We start from the raw sequence: 16867 nt of genomic DNA on the forward strand, positions 1-16867 counted from the left end.
TCAAATTGGGCACGCGAACATGTACTCTTCAGATATGTCCATATCAATTGGTCTCTCCGGGCTTTTTGAGGTATAATCGAGAAAGACAAGGCTATGCATCATAGGCAGATAAGTCAACACACGGGGGCCATTAACAATGATGAGCACGTGGGACAAATTGTCTTCCGCAGTCCCAGACTATCACAGACCAGTTACCAATGCGTCAGAATTGAGTGCATTGGGCATAGTGAGCAGAGAAAGGGGGTTTCCTTCGGTGTCCTGAATCTACCATCACCCGGCTCCGCCTTAACTGCATTGGTAGTAGGTTGGCAGCCATGCGCAATAGTTTGCGGAGCACGAGAGTAGCAATTCTAGATAAATTTCTCATATTCAATGCAGTCGGAAGTGGATGAATCACTCTCCCATAGGCTACCATCCCCGTTCCGCCAGAGAAAAGAAAAATCCGGTAAAGTCCAGATTCTCGTGGTCCCAAAGTTTTCATTGTGATAGCGCAAACCTAACGGCATCTCTACACAAATTACAGGTGTAAAAGTGTTTTAAGCAGCTCCGATTCTGTTTCCGAGCAGTATACGAGTACCCGAACTGAAAGTTGTCCTGTCAGCCAAGTTCAGTACCTGAGTCTGAAGCGCGCGCGCGTTTTAAACACGACTTGCACCTCAGTAACCATTATAATGCTTGTTCATATCGAGTTTTACATCACGATATAGTCTCTGTGCTACTGGCGTTCGAAATACGTTAGGAGCACTAGGACGCGGCCACTATCGGAGCTTCGTTTCCGCGGAGGAGGTCCAGTATCTCCGTCGAGTACTGCACTTCCTCGCGGTACCGGTCGACGTCGGCGTGCTCGCGCACGAAGCCGGCCAGCGTGTCGACCAGGGACTGCTTGGTGGCCAGATCGGCGAGAATCTTGTGCGAGCAGTGCGTGGCCAGCGAGAGCAGCGCACTGAGCAAGAACTGCCGGCAGTCCCCTTCCACGCTGGGCAACTGCTCGGAGACGCGGCGAGCGAACTCGGCGGTGGCCATGGCCTCGCGGAAGCCGTCCTCCTGGTTGCACAGGGTGGCCAGCAGGAAGCTGGCCTTGGTCTTCAGCCTCCTGCGCGGGGATGAGGAAGAGCAGGAGGAGGAGGAGGAGTAGGAGGAGGAGGAGGTCACCGGCTTGGCCGTCGCACGAAAGGCGATGGTCCATCTCAGGCTTTTAAAGGGGCCCTGAAAGGCATTTTGAGCACACTAAATGAAGTAGCGCAATCGTTAGATTGGGTCGTCAAGGTCATCTGGGCCAAGTATTACTCTTTTACGAGCAGCGGAAAGCTCACACTTTTGTTGCAAAGTTTGTCGCTTTTTTCTCACCCTTTCCTTCGTGTTTTTGGACGCCGCCATCTTCACATGTCTACATCATCGATTCCCCGATGTTCGTCATGAGCTAGACATCCTGCTATTGGGCGGCTTTTTCACGCACTTCCGGCAAAGAGATGAGTCGTCTGCTCAGCGTCGACTCGCCGGCTGATCTGCCAGCGTAGTGCCGGAGTGCTTGGACATTTTACGACAAACGAAACAAGTGTAAACAAACGCTTAACCGTTCGTATTGAATGCAACACGGCCATAACACGACACGGATATTCTCTTACCGGAGTACGTTCCATAAAGAAAGCGTTGAAGCCCCGTGGCACTTCTTTCGTGCAATCGCAGAGAACGCCCTGAGCCGAATGCCCGGGTTTGACGGATACATTTTTTTCCACTTCAAAACAATCCAGAGATGCGTTTCGAACGAACACAACGTCACAACATGCGTTGCAAGTCTGAACCGCGATTGACAGACGATGGATTGCCTCCTCCTGCCCGTCGTAAATTCGGCACTCACCTCGCGCGCGGTTTGCGGGGACGAACAGCAAGTCACTTAACTCTGGCGCGCAAGCCGAGATGGCTTTTAGCCACGCACACTGCACATACCCCATGCGAGGTTGAGTCGTACGTCGCTCGAGAAAGATAATCCAGACCATGGGAAGCACTATCCACCCGCAGAAGCACAACGTCGCATTTCATCGCGAAACAAAGGCGTCCACAACACACACACCATCGCCTCCTGTAATGCCAAACGCATCTCACACTTCCTAATGTGAGTGAGCGGTACGACTGCAGTGCCCACATGTCGCGAGGTGGGGCCCCGAGCTGAACCGGGATCACACAAGCGTAACTGACCTCTGGGGCGGTTTGTGCCTTGTTGCCAAGGCAACCGATGTTTGAGATCGTCAAAGAAAGGCGCTCGCTCCAGCGCTAGAAAGCTCAGAGCCGCGCCGGAGCATGTTTTGCCAACGTTGCCGCTCTCCACCACGCGTCGCCCCAAGCTGAACTGGTTCTGTAACGGTTTAAAATGTCTTTTTCACATGGCGCCGGCAGGAATTACCACCACCGCAAAATAAGACCCGGCACCAGCGGGGCCACATCTGATACGGCGCTTTTTGGATAAACAGTGCGCGGTGCATGAAAGGGACCGAGCGCACGATCCACCCCGAGCGGCTGCGAGTTCGCCGCCGATTAAAAGTCACGTGCTGCACTGCAGCAACGCACACCGCGAAAGGGCAAGGCCAGGCCACCGCACACATGCGGCCAGATTTTTAAAGACGATAGTCTTTCTTGGGCTACTTAAACCCAGAAATTTTGGTCTGTCTGTATGTCTGTGTGTCTGTATGTCTGTCCGTCTGTCTGTCTGTGACCCGATTCAGCCACCCGGCCAAAGCAAAACAATGCCTGCGCAATAGTCTTATATAGTCATAGCTAAATCTACCCGTCTTGGTCCGGTGTAATGTTCATACTTGTCAACATTGTTGAAGAGGAACAAGACATTACGCAAATATGAGACAACAAATCAATACAGAAGTGATATTTGCAGTGTTCCTTTATAAAAATTCAAACATGCTTGACTTTTGCGAAATTAAATACTTCATCAACTGCAGAAAAAGAATTCACTCCGCCGTCGCCTGCTGTCGCCCGCGCCACTATAGCTTCTGGCGCCATTTAAGAAATCAACCGGCAACAGTTACGCAAGGTTCCACTAGATAGTTTCCACGTTCTGCTTGCAACGCACGTGGAGTAGGGAAACGCGGTTCTATAAACGTTGAAGTAGGGTGCCTCGATTAACGCGCGTCTTCGCCGTACGGCAGCGTTCGCATCGAGACACCCGGTTTGGAGCAGTGGAACGCGGGAAATTTAAAATGATTTAAGCAAACCTTTGGTGTCTTTACCTTGGGAGGAGCGCGACGCAAGAGAAACAACATGAGAGGTGAGCGGTAGAGCGAAGGGAGGCATTTACTTGGCAAAAGTCGATAAAGGCTATCGTCTTTTGACGACATTTGCAACGAAAGGAGCAGATACGCGGCCAATTTTTTCGTTCGCTTATCCATCCTTGAGCGGAGTGCGGAATTCATGGTGTCAACAAAACTTGCCCGTAGCAGACGGCAGTCGGAGGAGCGTAATGCGGAAGTACGTCACCGCTGACTAGCGCAGCATCATGGGAGGGAGTGCTGGCGCGCCGTCAACAGTTGAAAAGAGGAGGAAACTCGGCGCGGCGATAATGCGCGGTTTTTGATTTACGATTTCTCAGCTAATACTCATCGCTTTAACAAAATTCTTGCGGGAGGAGATTGCTAATACATTGTCTTATTTGGTTACATGTACATCCATGCATCGGCGGAAGGTATTTCAGGACCCCTTTAAATGCAGAGCATTTTAGTAACTCACCATGTCACCCGCGTTGGCGTCCGTAGTCCGCACGCTCACTGCGCATGCGCGTCGAGTCGAGGCGATAGCGAACCCTCTCTCGCGAGGGGCATTGGATTGGATTCGAGCACTCTCTCGCGAGGGGCATTGGATTGGATTGGATTGGCTTGGCTTGGCTTGGCTTGGCTTGGATTGGATTGGAGTTGGATTGGATTGGATTAAAGTGGATTGTGTTGGATTGTGTTGCGTCATGGCCGCGGCACGTTGCGTCATAGCCGCGGCAGACGCGCTGGGGCCGGCGCATGTGCAGTGCTCTCTCTTCCGCGGTTTCCTCTCCTTCGGGCGCGCTGCGCATATAACCGGTGTGTCGTTCTCCGGCGAAGCAACATCCGCGCTTGGCTCAAACACCAAGAGTCCACGCCGCTTTACACGTACGCCAACGTCGTCGACTGGGACCGGCTTACGCAGTCCCCTCAACGTATATAAGCGGCGGAGAGCGCGTTCGGAATTCAATCACGGGCGTCTTTGCTTGGCTTTCGCTTGACGTGACGCTTTGCTTGACTCGAGTAGATGCGACGCATTTACTCGAGTTCCCCCCGTGGGAAGATGCAGGCGGCTTTTTTTACAAACACGTTCCCACACCTATCTAAACTTCATGCCACCAATCCCACTCTCTACAGCGCCACCTGCTCACACTGCGGTGAGATCTGTACCCTCCACCACACGGTTTGGGCCTGCCAGAAAAATCCTAGTGGTCACCCAATCCCCAACCCGTCTCATGAGCAGTGGGACAGAGAACTGGCCAGCTCCAACAGCGAAACTCAGCTTCAGCTGGTGGAACGTGCGGAGAAGGCAGCACGCTCTAACGGGATCCTAAAATGAGGAATCCGACCACGTGCTCTCTCTCTCTCTCTCTCTCTCTCTCTCTCTCTCTCTCTCTCTCTCTCTCTCTCTCTCTCTCTCTCTCTCTCTCTCTCTCTCTCTCTCTCTCTCTCTCTGCGGACATTGGGCTACAGTGCCTCATGTGTGACGGGGATGAAGTGAGAAGAACCATGGCGTGTTTATGATTGAATCTTTATATATCACCATCGGCGCTGTACCGGTGAGACCAACATCATCGGTCTAAGACCGCAATCGGCTGCTCGCCCGAGCCGCTTGTTTCTTCACACAGTCGCCACATGCGACCTTGCTATCTCCACAATCACCCCTCTTTGCGTGGATGAATTGTCACCGAGTGTGGACCCTCCCAGTAGGTTCAACTGAAAGGTGAAGCTGGGGAATCTTATTGAGAGCAAGAATCGCGCGACCGAGGGAAAATGGTTGCGAGTGCGGTGCTGCTAATACCACCATATTTCCTCCGCACTGGAACTTCCACTATCGCTTGCTCACACATTGAGGGCGAGGGGCGAGTGATTGGTTCACGCAGCTCTCGCTCCTATTTTTTATTTTTTTTTTTTCCTCCCTGTTTAAGTGTCAGTGGAGCCCGGTGACTGCTCGCGGGAGAGGAACCGACCTGTTGGTGGTTTCGAAGAGCGTCCTGCGAAGCACATCGGGTCCGCCCAGGTGCTCGAACTTCTTGTAGGCCGCCCTGTTCTGGCGCACCATGCAGGAGAGCGCGTACAGGGCCTTGCAGCGCACTTCGTCGTCGGTCTCCGAGTCGAGCAGGCGCAGCAGCCGGTTCGTGCTCAGCACGGCCGCCTGCTGGCAGTGCGGATTGTTTTGCACCAGCTCGGCGATCAGCGCGCACGTCTCCACGCGCACCATCGGGTTCGGGTAGTCCAGCAGCTCGGGGAACACCTTTGGCGAAGGGAAGGCAACGGACGATCGGAGCTAATACACCGAGGCTGCGTTCCAATTCGCGGACAGCTAGGTAGACAGGTTACGTCTTACGGAAGCATAATTGGAACGTCGCAGCGGTCATCAACGCAGACGACAACTTTGTAGCAGACATGTTGAGTAACGCAAGCCGCAGGTTTCGTAAATATTATACCGTTATTATTACAAACATTATGTAAATAAAGAACTAAACAAAGGTATCTTCCTCACTAGTAAGCTATGCTGAATATTTCCGTAAAATAGCCATTTAATTTGTCACAACATTAGTACACAAAAAGTTAGCGCTGCCGTCGCTTAGAGCTTTAGACAGAAAGGTAGCCTGCATCGTTTCTGACTTCGATGCTGTCTCGTCGAAGCATCTGCTTCGTTCGAATTGGAACGGGGCTTAACATGGCGGACCGTAACGAAGCCGTCTTTGCTCTTTAGACGGCAACGAAGCCGTCTAAAGAGCAAATTGGAACGCACCCTGAGATGTATTCTGCTACTAATTCTGCAAGCCAAATGCTGCCGCTGTCGCCCATCAACATGGCGTCCCGCAAAGCCATTTATGGTCAAAGCAGACAGAAGCGGCCGTCCGCTTCTGCCCCTCCCGCCCGAAATAGCACCTATAGCGTCGCGTGGCCGTGCCATCAAGTGTTTATTCAAATACCGACCATACAGTCTTCCTTTTCACCGATGCAATGAACCGAACTACTGCTGCTTAGTACCTATGGGGGCAGGCACGCGACAACGGCTGAGATAAAAACGCTTTTCACGTGATGCGGCCAGTTGCGTCCGTCTAACTTTGTTACCACATGTACAATCACGAACAAATTAAATGCGAACATAAATATATGAACCGGAACACACAAATAACGCGATTTATTTCCATGCAAGTCAAGATAACGCGTGGCTTCGTTACGAAAACAAAGTTTGGAAATGTGGCTTTCCGAATATACCAATAGCGTGCCATTACTGGGCCTCAATGAACAGCATTTTTAAATTTTGCGTGTTCTGGTTCATATTTTTGCGTTCCCATTTCACTGATCCATGACTGAACATTAATTTTTAGGACAAAGATCGGGAAAGAAATTGGATGTAACCGATTTGTATAAACATTGTTCGGAAGAGGAATACCGAGCAAAGTGTTTTGTCGTTAAACGAGGCAACCTAATTGTGCACTGCAACCTGGGCAAATGCACAGTCCCTGTCATAAGCCTCCTACCCAGGTCGTCGACCCCACACCGTGGCGATTGCCAAGCAAGTGTTTCAGCATCATACCGCAGGCAGCCATAATGAACCCGTGTATACGATAAGGTCCTTGTGAGCTAATGAAACGCCTTAAAAGTGTTACAAGGTTTCCGCGACATTTAATTTTGTGCGAGCGACCAGCCACCAATGTAACCTGCAGTTCTCACACACTGTAGAATCTTTAAGGTCGTGCAACTGACAATGCGCGTATCGTGGTGTTAAAGAACCTGCAAACACTGCATTTTACAGATTTGCAACCGCATCCATCAAATAACATTAAAAACGCGCTTAGCGGGACGAACTGACTTACAAGGAATGTCGTACAGCAAGCCGCCATAATGAATGTACCACAGCCAATTTGATGATACGCTGATAAGGGCGCTGATAACCTTCCCGCGAGTTAGCTTGGATTTCTTTTTTTCTTTTTTTGAAAGCGCGCAGCCCGCGGTTACGCGTATACATGTATGGTAGTGTCTGTTATCCCAGAAACCGGGAGAATTACCGTCAGAAATTTCTCACGGCAGTCGCCTCTCACTGGCTAAGCACGCTACCCGGAGATTCTAGGGGATAAATGTTCCCTAAAAAGCCGTGTTCACAGCTGCCCCTGTAGCGCTGTAGTGTAGTTCTTGGTTTTAAACGAAAACGCTCAGGTTCGAGTCCGAAATTGCGATGTTTTATTGTTTTTTTTTAGCTTTCAGGATTTTTCGGACATCGTGATTTTGTTAATACTTTTTTACTCTGGTTTTTACTACATCAGGAAATCGACGCACCGGACTTCGAGAATGGGTTGAATTACGTTTAATATAGGTTGTTTTCTGTGTCGTTGGGATGGGTTAGATTAGGTTTGTTGCAGTTGGGCTGCATTTGCGTAGGTTATGACGCGTTCGCTTAGGTTACGCTAGGTTCGATGAGGTGATGTTATGTTAGGTTACGGTGGGACTTAATATTATTCAGCAAATTTTAGGCCGGCCAGCTTTTATGGAAACTGCCGTGAGAATTTCCCGGAGGTAATTCTCACGGCTGCCGTGAGATTAGACGCAGCCTACATGTGTGCTGCGGTACCTGGAAGCCACCCATCTTCTCGAAGTCCCTGGCGTAGTCCACCACGTCGATGTACTGCTGCACGTTGACTAGGCAGGCCACGAGGACGCGGGCGATGTTGCTCGACTCCTGCAGGCACTCGCGGATGTTCTTCAGGCTGCGCCGAAGCTCCTGGTACGGGTCCACCATCAGCGCCTCCATGGCGCGGCTCAGCCACCGGATGCGGCGAGCGTCCAGCGCCGGCGGGGCGGCGACGGCCGCCCGCTCGACCTGTTCCCGCTCCGGCTGTGCCATGGGAATCTGATGTACGGCGCGTCGGAGGCGGATATGTTTCCACAAGATGGCGTGAAGTCGTGACAGCGCAGTTCGCTGGGTTGCGCTAAGAATGGACGGGGTGGTGATGCTGATGATAATGATGGTGATGTTCACCCGCGTGTTCTCTTTTTCTTCTTCTGTGCCATCTTACTTCACATGCGCCGCGAGGGGATAATATCTGTATTACGGCATGAGGTTGGTTGGCTCCTTTGAAAAAATCAAGGCCCTTTTTTTTTTGAGAGAACGATGGTTAAAGCACGAAGCTTTCTTTCATGCAACCTGAGTCCAAAATCCAAACGGCTTCGACTATGACGGAATTGCGCGATCTGATAGACGTCGCCTTTATAACGCGAGGGACCCAGGTTCTATTCGACCACGGGAAGTGTTTTCTTCTTGAGGCGCTTGATGTGCCTTCGATCATCATCGTCGTCGTCGTCGTTTTGTGAAACCCACTGCGTAAAGTCGGCTTTCCTGCCGTGCGTTTTGGCTCGACATCGAACGCCACGAGTGAGGCATAGGAAGCTGCGCTTTGAAAAAACTCGGTGTCTAAGACGACGTCCGACGGCGTCCTATCTCAGCGCTAAAGGCATGGCTATACGGTTCCCCCAATGGCATACGAGTTTTTAAGGCTTGCGTGGCGCAGATCTGCAGTCTAGAATTATGGTATAGAGAGAGAGAGAGAGAGAAAGACTTTATTTGAGGCCAGCGAATCAGCGTGCCCGAAAGCTGACCCACCGGGCAAGCCAGGAGTTCGGCGAGCAGTGGCGGGTCTGCCCCCTCTTGTCGTTCCGCGAAATCACCCAGCATAACCGTCTGGAACGTACACTACATCCTCCTGCGAACAAAAGCCTCACCAAAGAACAAGAGGCATCCAAACAAACGTATTTCCCCACCCCACTAGAGCCCACATTCTGGCCCCCACCCTGTACTCTTCGCAATGCCGCTTCTGAGAGGCTCCGGGCGCCCTCTGCCATATCATGTGAGACTGTGATAAGAATCCCCACTGCCCTTCCCCTCCCCTTAGCACTAAGAGAGAGCACTGTCCAGCTCGGACCCCGGCGACCAGCTTCTGCTGGTGCAGAGGGTTGACTGCTTTAGAGACACGTTTATTCCTTGTCATCCTCTTCCTCCTGTAGAATTATGGGGTAGAGGTTACGTCTCAGCTCCGGGATACAAAGGCTGGTAGTTCGAGTACGGGGCTTGCCAGTTCTTTCCTGTTTTTTTATTGCTTTATTTTTACGTATAAGTTTTGTCACTCAGGTTGGTTTTCGATTTTGTAAATTATTGGTTTGTGTTCATGAGGATAGATGACATAAAGGGATAGCTTAGTGATGCAAGACTCGGCGTTCGGCAAGACAAATGTAGCCATACGTCTCTTTAACGGAGTGCATATAGAGACATCAGACGGCACTCGAGACACAGCGCCAAGAACAAAAAATCGTATGTATATTCACGCAAGCAATTCGCCAAAAATCTAGATGTTGACAATGCGTGTAAATTAAGCGACCAAAGGGAGGTAAGGAGAAAAAATGAAAACGGAATCATAAGGTTATAACCTAAAATGTAAATAAACAATGGACTTCTTAGGCCAGGCTTGACCGGGCTTCGTGAATTCCTAAGATCCAAGATAGATAATAAAAGTGATGGTTCGGAGAATTGGGTGTTGAAGGAAACTTGACAAAGGAAACCGCTAAATTCGCAGTACCTATACAAAAGCGTATAGTACGTTCATATTTTTGTACTTCTCCTCTCAGAAAATTTGAATAAAAACAGGAAAAATTCGCTCAGCGCACCAAGGCTGGAGAAACCGCAGATATGGTGGCCCCTAGCCCTTCGTCCGAGATCCGGCTATTGCACCTCACATGGATTTCCGAACCTGCCGCTGAAATTTCCCCCATGACTGGTAGATCACATCTTTCCCATCTTTCACATCTCTCCCAAGGTGGACCGCGGTAGCACGTGCTGGAACCGGCGCAACTGGCTTCGCGAACTCTGCGTCTGTGCTCCCCATTTTAGGCGTGAACGCACGTGAACTGGCAAGGAGAACAGCATGGGACAGATCACGCTACGAACACTGGGTAGAGCATTCTCGAAGGTCGAGCTGGCACCCGCCCGCTTCAAGACGCTCGTATGAGCCCGCGGGCACATACACCGGGCACTAACTGCCACCGCTTTTCCAGGCCCAGCAACTCAAGGCACACAGGCAATACTTGACACATATCAGGACCTCCTCGAACAAGAACAGCAGCTATGCCGTGCTCCACATCACAAGCTTGATCGCGAACAATCTGCCACCTGGCGCCGCTTACAAACCAACACGTACCAACATGGAACTTTACTACATGCGATACACTCGGGACTCTACCAGCGTCAATGCTAGTACAACTGTGAAGATGCCCCAGACACACTGCAACACATGGTGCTGAACTGTCCCGCGTGGCCATTACCAACACCTTGTAGGCGTCTGACGAGGTATGATGGCCGAGCCGACGTCTATTTGCGTTGTGATGGCTGTGCCATGGCGGGGACTGCGAACATCGAACAAGGGGCCTCGCCAGGCCGGGTGCCGAGTGCGTTTCATGCGCGAGCCAGCTGTTACCGATGATGATGGCGGCGCCGAGGAAGATGATAGCGGCGCTACAGCCCCCACCCCCTCCCCCTAGCGCGCAGCGCGTTAAAAAGAAATCAAGACATCTGCTCTACCTCTCGCGGTAAACAAAGCGAAAGTTTGACAAGGTATAGAAACGCCGAAAGTACATAGTGGCATGCGAATGCGGGAGAGAGAGAGAGAGAAACACTTTTATTGAGTCTTGTGGTTTAGCAATGCGTTTTGGCCACCGGTTGGAGTCTGGCGGCGACGGTGGCAGCTCTTGTGACCAGGAGTGTTTGCACGTCCAGGTCCGAGCTGCCCAGCGCACGCTCCCACTGCTCATCACTATTTACATACTGGAAGGGGTCTTGGGGGCATGCCCACATGGAGTGGACAAGTGTGGCGGGGGCGCCACAGAGGAGGCAGTTCGGTGAGGGATACTGAGCGGGGTAGATGCGATGCAGTACTGCCCGACAAGCGAGGGTATTCGTTTGTAAAAGTCGCCAGAGGCGTTCCTGATAGTTGGTAAGCCCTGGATGAGCGGGAGGATAATGGCGGCGGGCGAGGCGGTAATGCACGACGATGTCGTGATAGGTGATAAGTCGGTCCCTCGCGGATCGAGCACCATAACAGGGGGTGATGCTAGCCCCGGCACGGATAGTAAGCCCTCGTGCCACATTGTGGGCCGCCTCGTTCCCTCCCAGACCAGTGTGCGCCGGGGTCCAAATGAGTTCGACCGGAGAGGTCGGGGGATTTTTGGAGAGGATTTTGGATGCCACGAGGGAAATTGACCCACGGGCGAAATTTTGAATGGCCGTTTTCGAATCTGTGATTATAATTGTTGGGGTAGGCCGGGTCGTTAACGCAAGTGCTATTGCAGCCTCCTCCGCCGCCGCTGGGGAGGTGGTACGCACGGTAAGAGAGGTAACAGGGGGGCTATAGGCGAAGGAACTGTGAGGAAACATCTAGAAATATCTATACGTATATACAGGATGTGTCCCTGTATATACGTGTAAGTTTTAGATGTATATACGTGTGCGTTTTCAGGTAACGCTCAACGGCGGAACTAAAGGCTTAAGCAGCTCTGCTGTTGAAAAATGTCGCAGGCGACCCCTGTAAGAACCACGAAAAAGATGTTGACGACGACAAAGATGATATAACAAGGATAATGACAATGGTGATTAGTATTGTGATTGTGGTTATGAGCATAGAGTTTCATACTAATATACACTAGAGGGAAATCTGGCGCCACTGTCTACGGGAGCCGCGCTTCGGCGAGCGTTCCGTCATGTACCGGGCAGGCACGTTCCACTTGTCCTTGACATGGTTCATGAACAGGCGGAAAAGTTGGCTCTGACTGCAAAAAAGCAACAATATTACTGCTGAAGGTTTGTCAAATTTGTTTTGTTATTAAAAAATTGAACCTCCAGAAAGATTATATTTGTCAGTGATTATGTAGAAGATTCGTGCACGATGAACAAGAAAAAAATGTTGCTATTTTTTGTTGATTTTGGTTTCAAGACAAACAAGAAGCCGTGTGGGTATCTAAGCCAAGTAGGCGAGGAACGTCGCTAGCGGCAATGGCGCCGCCCACGGTGGCCCGCGACTGCAGCGACGAATTTCCCTCTAGTATGCATTAGTATGAAACTCTATGGTTATGAGGACGCCGGTCGGTGGCCGTACTGTATGGAGGTTATGCCTACTAACCAGAAAAACAATGCCGACACCTCACCTTCTACTAAACGCGGAGAATGCCAGAAATCATAGGAAAATCCAGACCAATACCTACTCACATAAGTCCAGATTAGCACTTATGTTTCCAGATAAGGGCAGCGAAGAATGCCATAAATGCCATCAGAAGGCAGACCTCTTCCACACTGTATGGAACTGCCCGACCATATGGCACCAGAATAACTACGACACATCAATAGAGTCCTGGGAAGCGGAACTGTCCAGCTCGAACCTCTCCAGTCAGCGAGAACTGCTGGAAAGATCCAAGTTAGGGGCTTTCGCCACTGTAGTACTGGAAATAGGATTCCACCTTGTGGGTGTGGGTGTAGGTGTGGGTGCTTGTGGGTGTGCTTTGCGAGTGACGTCCTGCTAGGGTCACTTCGGAAAAGGTGTACTGGAGTCATTTCCCTGAACAATATGACGCCAGGGTGTATCCCGGCATAAAACACTTTCGTGTTAAAATATAAAACCCGAAAACAAACAACCCTGAGTATAACGCACTCTTTACTACTAAAGGTCGTTTCCCCGCAAGAAGACACTGTGTGCAGGGGTGCACCATTTATAGGCTGATTGCTTCGTTGTACTGGCGTCACTTCCCTGACGGATATGACGAACGTGAAATCTTCGTTAATCGCTGAATAAAACACCTTCGTGTTGAGAAGTATGAATAAACAAGAAAGCGAAAGTGCAGTAGACGTAGATGTGCAAATATCCTTCAGGAAACGTAGCGTTGAATGACTAGGTAATGCGTAATGACAATTTGGATAAAATTATTTGATTCGATTGTAATAGATTTTCGTTTATCTGTGTAACTTCTTATAAATACCTTTCATTCAGGAACTAGAAGTAGAACGCTCAACGTTGCGACTGCGCCCAGTTTCAACGTTTGCACACCAAACTGGCAATTTACGGTTCGGATTCCCAAAGTGCACCATTTATCAGCGAGTGTGGCGACTTTTCTAAGTACTCCCTACTACATTAACGACCTAAAACTTGGTTGCGATGCCTAAATTTTGCTGCCGTATCCAACCGCATTTTTTTGCTAAATTCAAGTAAGGCATTCGAACTGCGCTCGATAAGGGTCAATGTCGAACTAGCAAATGAGCGGCAGAAATAGGAGAGGGATTCGCTGCCCCATGTCTTCATTTCTGAGAGTGCCGCGTGGTAGTTGTCTCCTTTCAGCAGAAATATTGTCGGCTGCAAAGGTTTGATTCTGTAAAAGGGTCCGCAGTGAGCAGTGAGGAAGGCATCAAAGGCCTCCGCAGCCTCGTTTACAGTGCGACAGTGCAGCAATTGCTCCACCTCACATCGATCACCCACAAACAGGGGCCTAATCACCCTATTCGTACTTGCCATCGGCACACTCAGAGTAGACAGGCTCGTGAATGCAGCTAGACAAAAGGACGTCGCTATAGTTTTTATGCGGTTAAAAAGTGTACCCATATCTGTAAATGCAAAGTTTCAGCGACGGTGTCGCAGGCCATTCGAATCGGAGAAACGTGATAGTATTGAACATCACGTCAAAATAACAACAACAGCTACGTCTGATTGCGTACAACTGAAGCAAATGAGTTAACGATTGTTCCATCTACGGTTAAACAGTACGACCATGATATTCGCCAATCTTCACCAGGCAAGCAGGTAAAGTATACAAAGTAGAGAAAGTAAATCTGAGCATTTAGTAAGCCAACAAATGATGATTGGAGCTGGCGGAAAAGAAAGAAGTGGCTCAGTATATTACAGGCGGCAAATTTGAAAACATTAAAATTTAATTATCATGTATTGCCGGTTTCTGCTCGCTTCTACGAACTCGTACATGTTGCTCCACTGCCGATAACGGATGACAACGGCTAATGACCTAACAAGGAAGCGTACTGGTGTTTATGATAGCGAGCCATTATCGCACAGCTACATGACGGGTTATTCTTACCGTGCGAGCCGCACTTATTCTCTTTTCAGTATTTTTATTGGTACAGCTGCGCTCACCTATACGCACAGACATGCGCTGGTTAGATGCACATGCACAGAGCTCGCAACCCGCACTGGTGTTGCGGCTGAGTTCCTTTGGACCCCAGATATTCGCAATCTTCATGGTGTCCAATGTTCCAGGCAGCAACAGCTAAACAGCGTGTGACTGTATCCAAGCCGACCACCCGACTACAAACGCTGGCTCATAGGGCAGTGTCATAATTTTAAAAGAAGGAACAAAAAGATAAAACAGCTTCAAAACTTTTGAACTGCAAATTGGCTTGCCCGCGGGCAAGGCCTTTCAATCATACGCCCACATTTTTGATCTCATTAGCCGGGGTACCTACATTATGAGAATGAATTTTCACCAACGGCTGGGGTATTGGCTTTACACAATTTTTTTTTTTGCTTCCATTCGCCAAGATCTTCTTGCGGGAACTTCTTGGCCCATGATTAACTTCAGGAACGGCACGTAGCGCAATAAAAGCAGTGTTAACGTTGTTCTTGACACTGTACTCGACAGAACATTGTGAATTCTTGATCATACGAGTGTTTCACCTGATTTTGTCGGTGTGTGTCGCGTGTGCACCCGTTTGTGTATTTATTTATGTGTGTCAGCGAATTTGTCATGACACTTTCACCTCCAATGGCGTAGCAAGTCGGGTGGCTGTTCTGGCTTATTTAGCCGATTCATTAAAGGGCTTCCACCTCCTCCTCCCAGTTCTAAACATTTAACCTGAACGTTCTCAAGGAGTTCAGTCATGACGACGGCGGGGTCGTGGTGGTGATGCCTGACCCCTTCACCTTCAGCCAATCCCCCCGAGTAGCCCGCAACCTGAATGAGCACTTCAACTGAGAGAGGAGGTGTCGGGCGCTTCGACGCACGAACTGGCGCGGGCCCGGGGGCGAGCAGCGCGGTAATGGAAAGCACGTGTTGCGCGGCGCTTTCGAACACCGCGCGTTCCGACAAAGGCCGCACTGCTCGCACCGGTCGTCCTAACCGTCACCACATGGGATGGCCACCGACGAAGACGACTGGCTTTTCCTTCTTCCCCGGCCCTCAGCGGCAGGAGGAAGCGAAGATGAGACAAGGGAGACGCTGTCCAGGCGCAGGAGAGCTTGGCCCGTCGTCTTCGGGCTCCGCGCGAGTACTATTTCTTAGTCGCCCGCTGGGCTGTAAATAAATGTACAGTTTTTGATCGGAGGCTGAGTTTGTCGGTTGAAGATACCCGGGGTGAGATCCTCAGCGCTACTGCAGCTTGGAGGAGAAGCCCCGGGGAAAAGAACATCACGAAGATAACTGGAGGGATAGAGGATGCGCGGGAGACAACAAGGGATGTCATATGAACGTTCCTTTACGCTCATTGGTCAGTCAAATCGCAGGCGTCATACTGTCATGCCAAATATCAGGGTCATTGCTAGTTTAGTTCTTCAAGTTCCTCTTCGCGTATCGAAGAGTTGCTCTAGCCAGGAAGGGTCCGTCGACAACTTACTGTTGCCACACAGTTTTTAATTGATTTGATTGATTGTGGGGGTTTAACGCACCGACGCAACGCAGGCGATGAGGCGCGCCGTAGTGGAGGGCTCCGGATTAATTTTTACCACCTGGGGATCTTTAACGTGCGCCGAAATCTCGTACACACGAGCGTTTTTGCTTTTCGCCTCCATCAGAAAAGCGGCCGCCGCGGCCGGGAATCGAACCCGCGACATCGTGCGCCACACAGTTTTTAAAGCGAATCTTTTTGCCTCTACCCCCAAGGGTTCCGTCGTGACCGTCGGTGTCAACAGAAAACTCCCGCGAACAAATAAAGGAACAAGTTACTGGCACTACCCGAAATCGAACCTGGAACAAATAGAGAAACAGAGCGAGAGCCCGTTGTCTTACCGAGTGAGCTACGAGCCCACGCGGAGACAGGGGTAGACAGTCGGTGCACTCACCGAGCACATCTGCGGGTTTACCCCCTGCGTTCTCGCTGAATGTGACGTGATAGAGTCACGCGACCTCTCACGCCGCTGTGCGCTCCACCCACGGCACGTGTAGCGGCCGTGTGGGTGCTCTGCGCATATAGAAGTTATAAAAATTAAAAGAAGTTCACGCCAACGCATGGCATTGCACTTCTTCTCCGTCTCTGCCGCTGATCTTGTCGCCTGCATCGGCGGCGGCAGAGGCGGAGAAGTAAGATCGTCTAACCCCCGGTTTGAGCTTCCTTTAATTTTATAAAAAAAGTTTTCACTCATGTGCTTCGCAATACAATTCAACCAACCACCGTTCATGAATCTAGGATTGATTTAACCTCAGCAAACAATATCTCTTTGAAGTAATAAAGGTTGTGGTTCAGTGAATTTCACTTGTCTCTGGTTTCACTCTTTGTGGAGCCACGTGTGTGAATTCGAGTGAACGCTGCATGGGTAATCGTTATGGATGTCGTTTACAGCTTCGCT

At 50.4% G+C, this 16867-nt stretch overlaps 1 protein-coding gene across 1 annotated transcript; it reads right to left on the reverse strand.

Moving 5' to 3' along the window:
- Positions 1 to 254: 254 nt before the first annotated feature.
- Positions 255 to 8115, reverse strand: LOC144175319 (hsp70-binding protein 1-like). Its single transcript, XM_077704401.1, has 3 exons — positions 7843 to 8115; positions 5228 to 5511; positions 255 to 1093 (listed from the first exon to the last, which is right to left on the reverse strand). Exons 1-3 carry the CDS (start codon positions 8113 to 8115, stop codon positions 745 to 747), a joined length of 906 nt encoding a protein of 301 aa, XP_077560527.1. The 3' UTR covers positions 255 to 744.
- Between the last annotated feature and the right edge of the window lie 8752 nt (positions 8116 to 16867).

The sequence above is a fragment of the Haemaphysalis longicornis genome, unplaced genomic scaffold (assembly GCF_048455015.1).
Source record: "Haemaphysalis longicornis isolate Haplotype H1 unplaced genomic scaffold, Haemaphysalis longicornis Haplotype H1 scaffold_3, whole genome shotgun sequence".
In the NCBI taxonomy this organism is placed as follows: Eukaryota; Metazoa; Arthropoda; class Arachnida; order Ixodida; family Ixodidae; genus Haemaphysalis; species Haemaphysalis longicornis.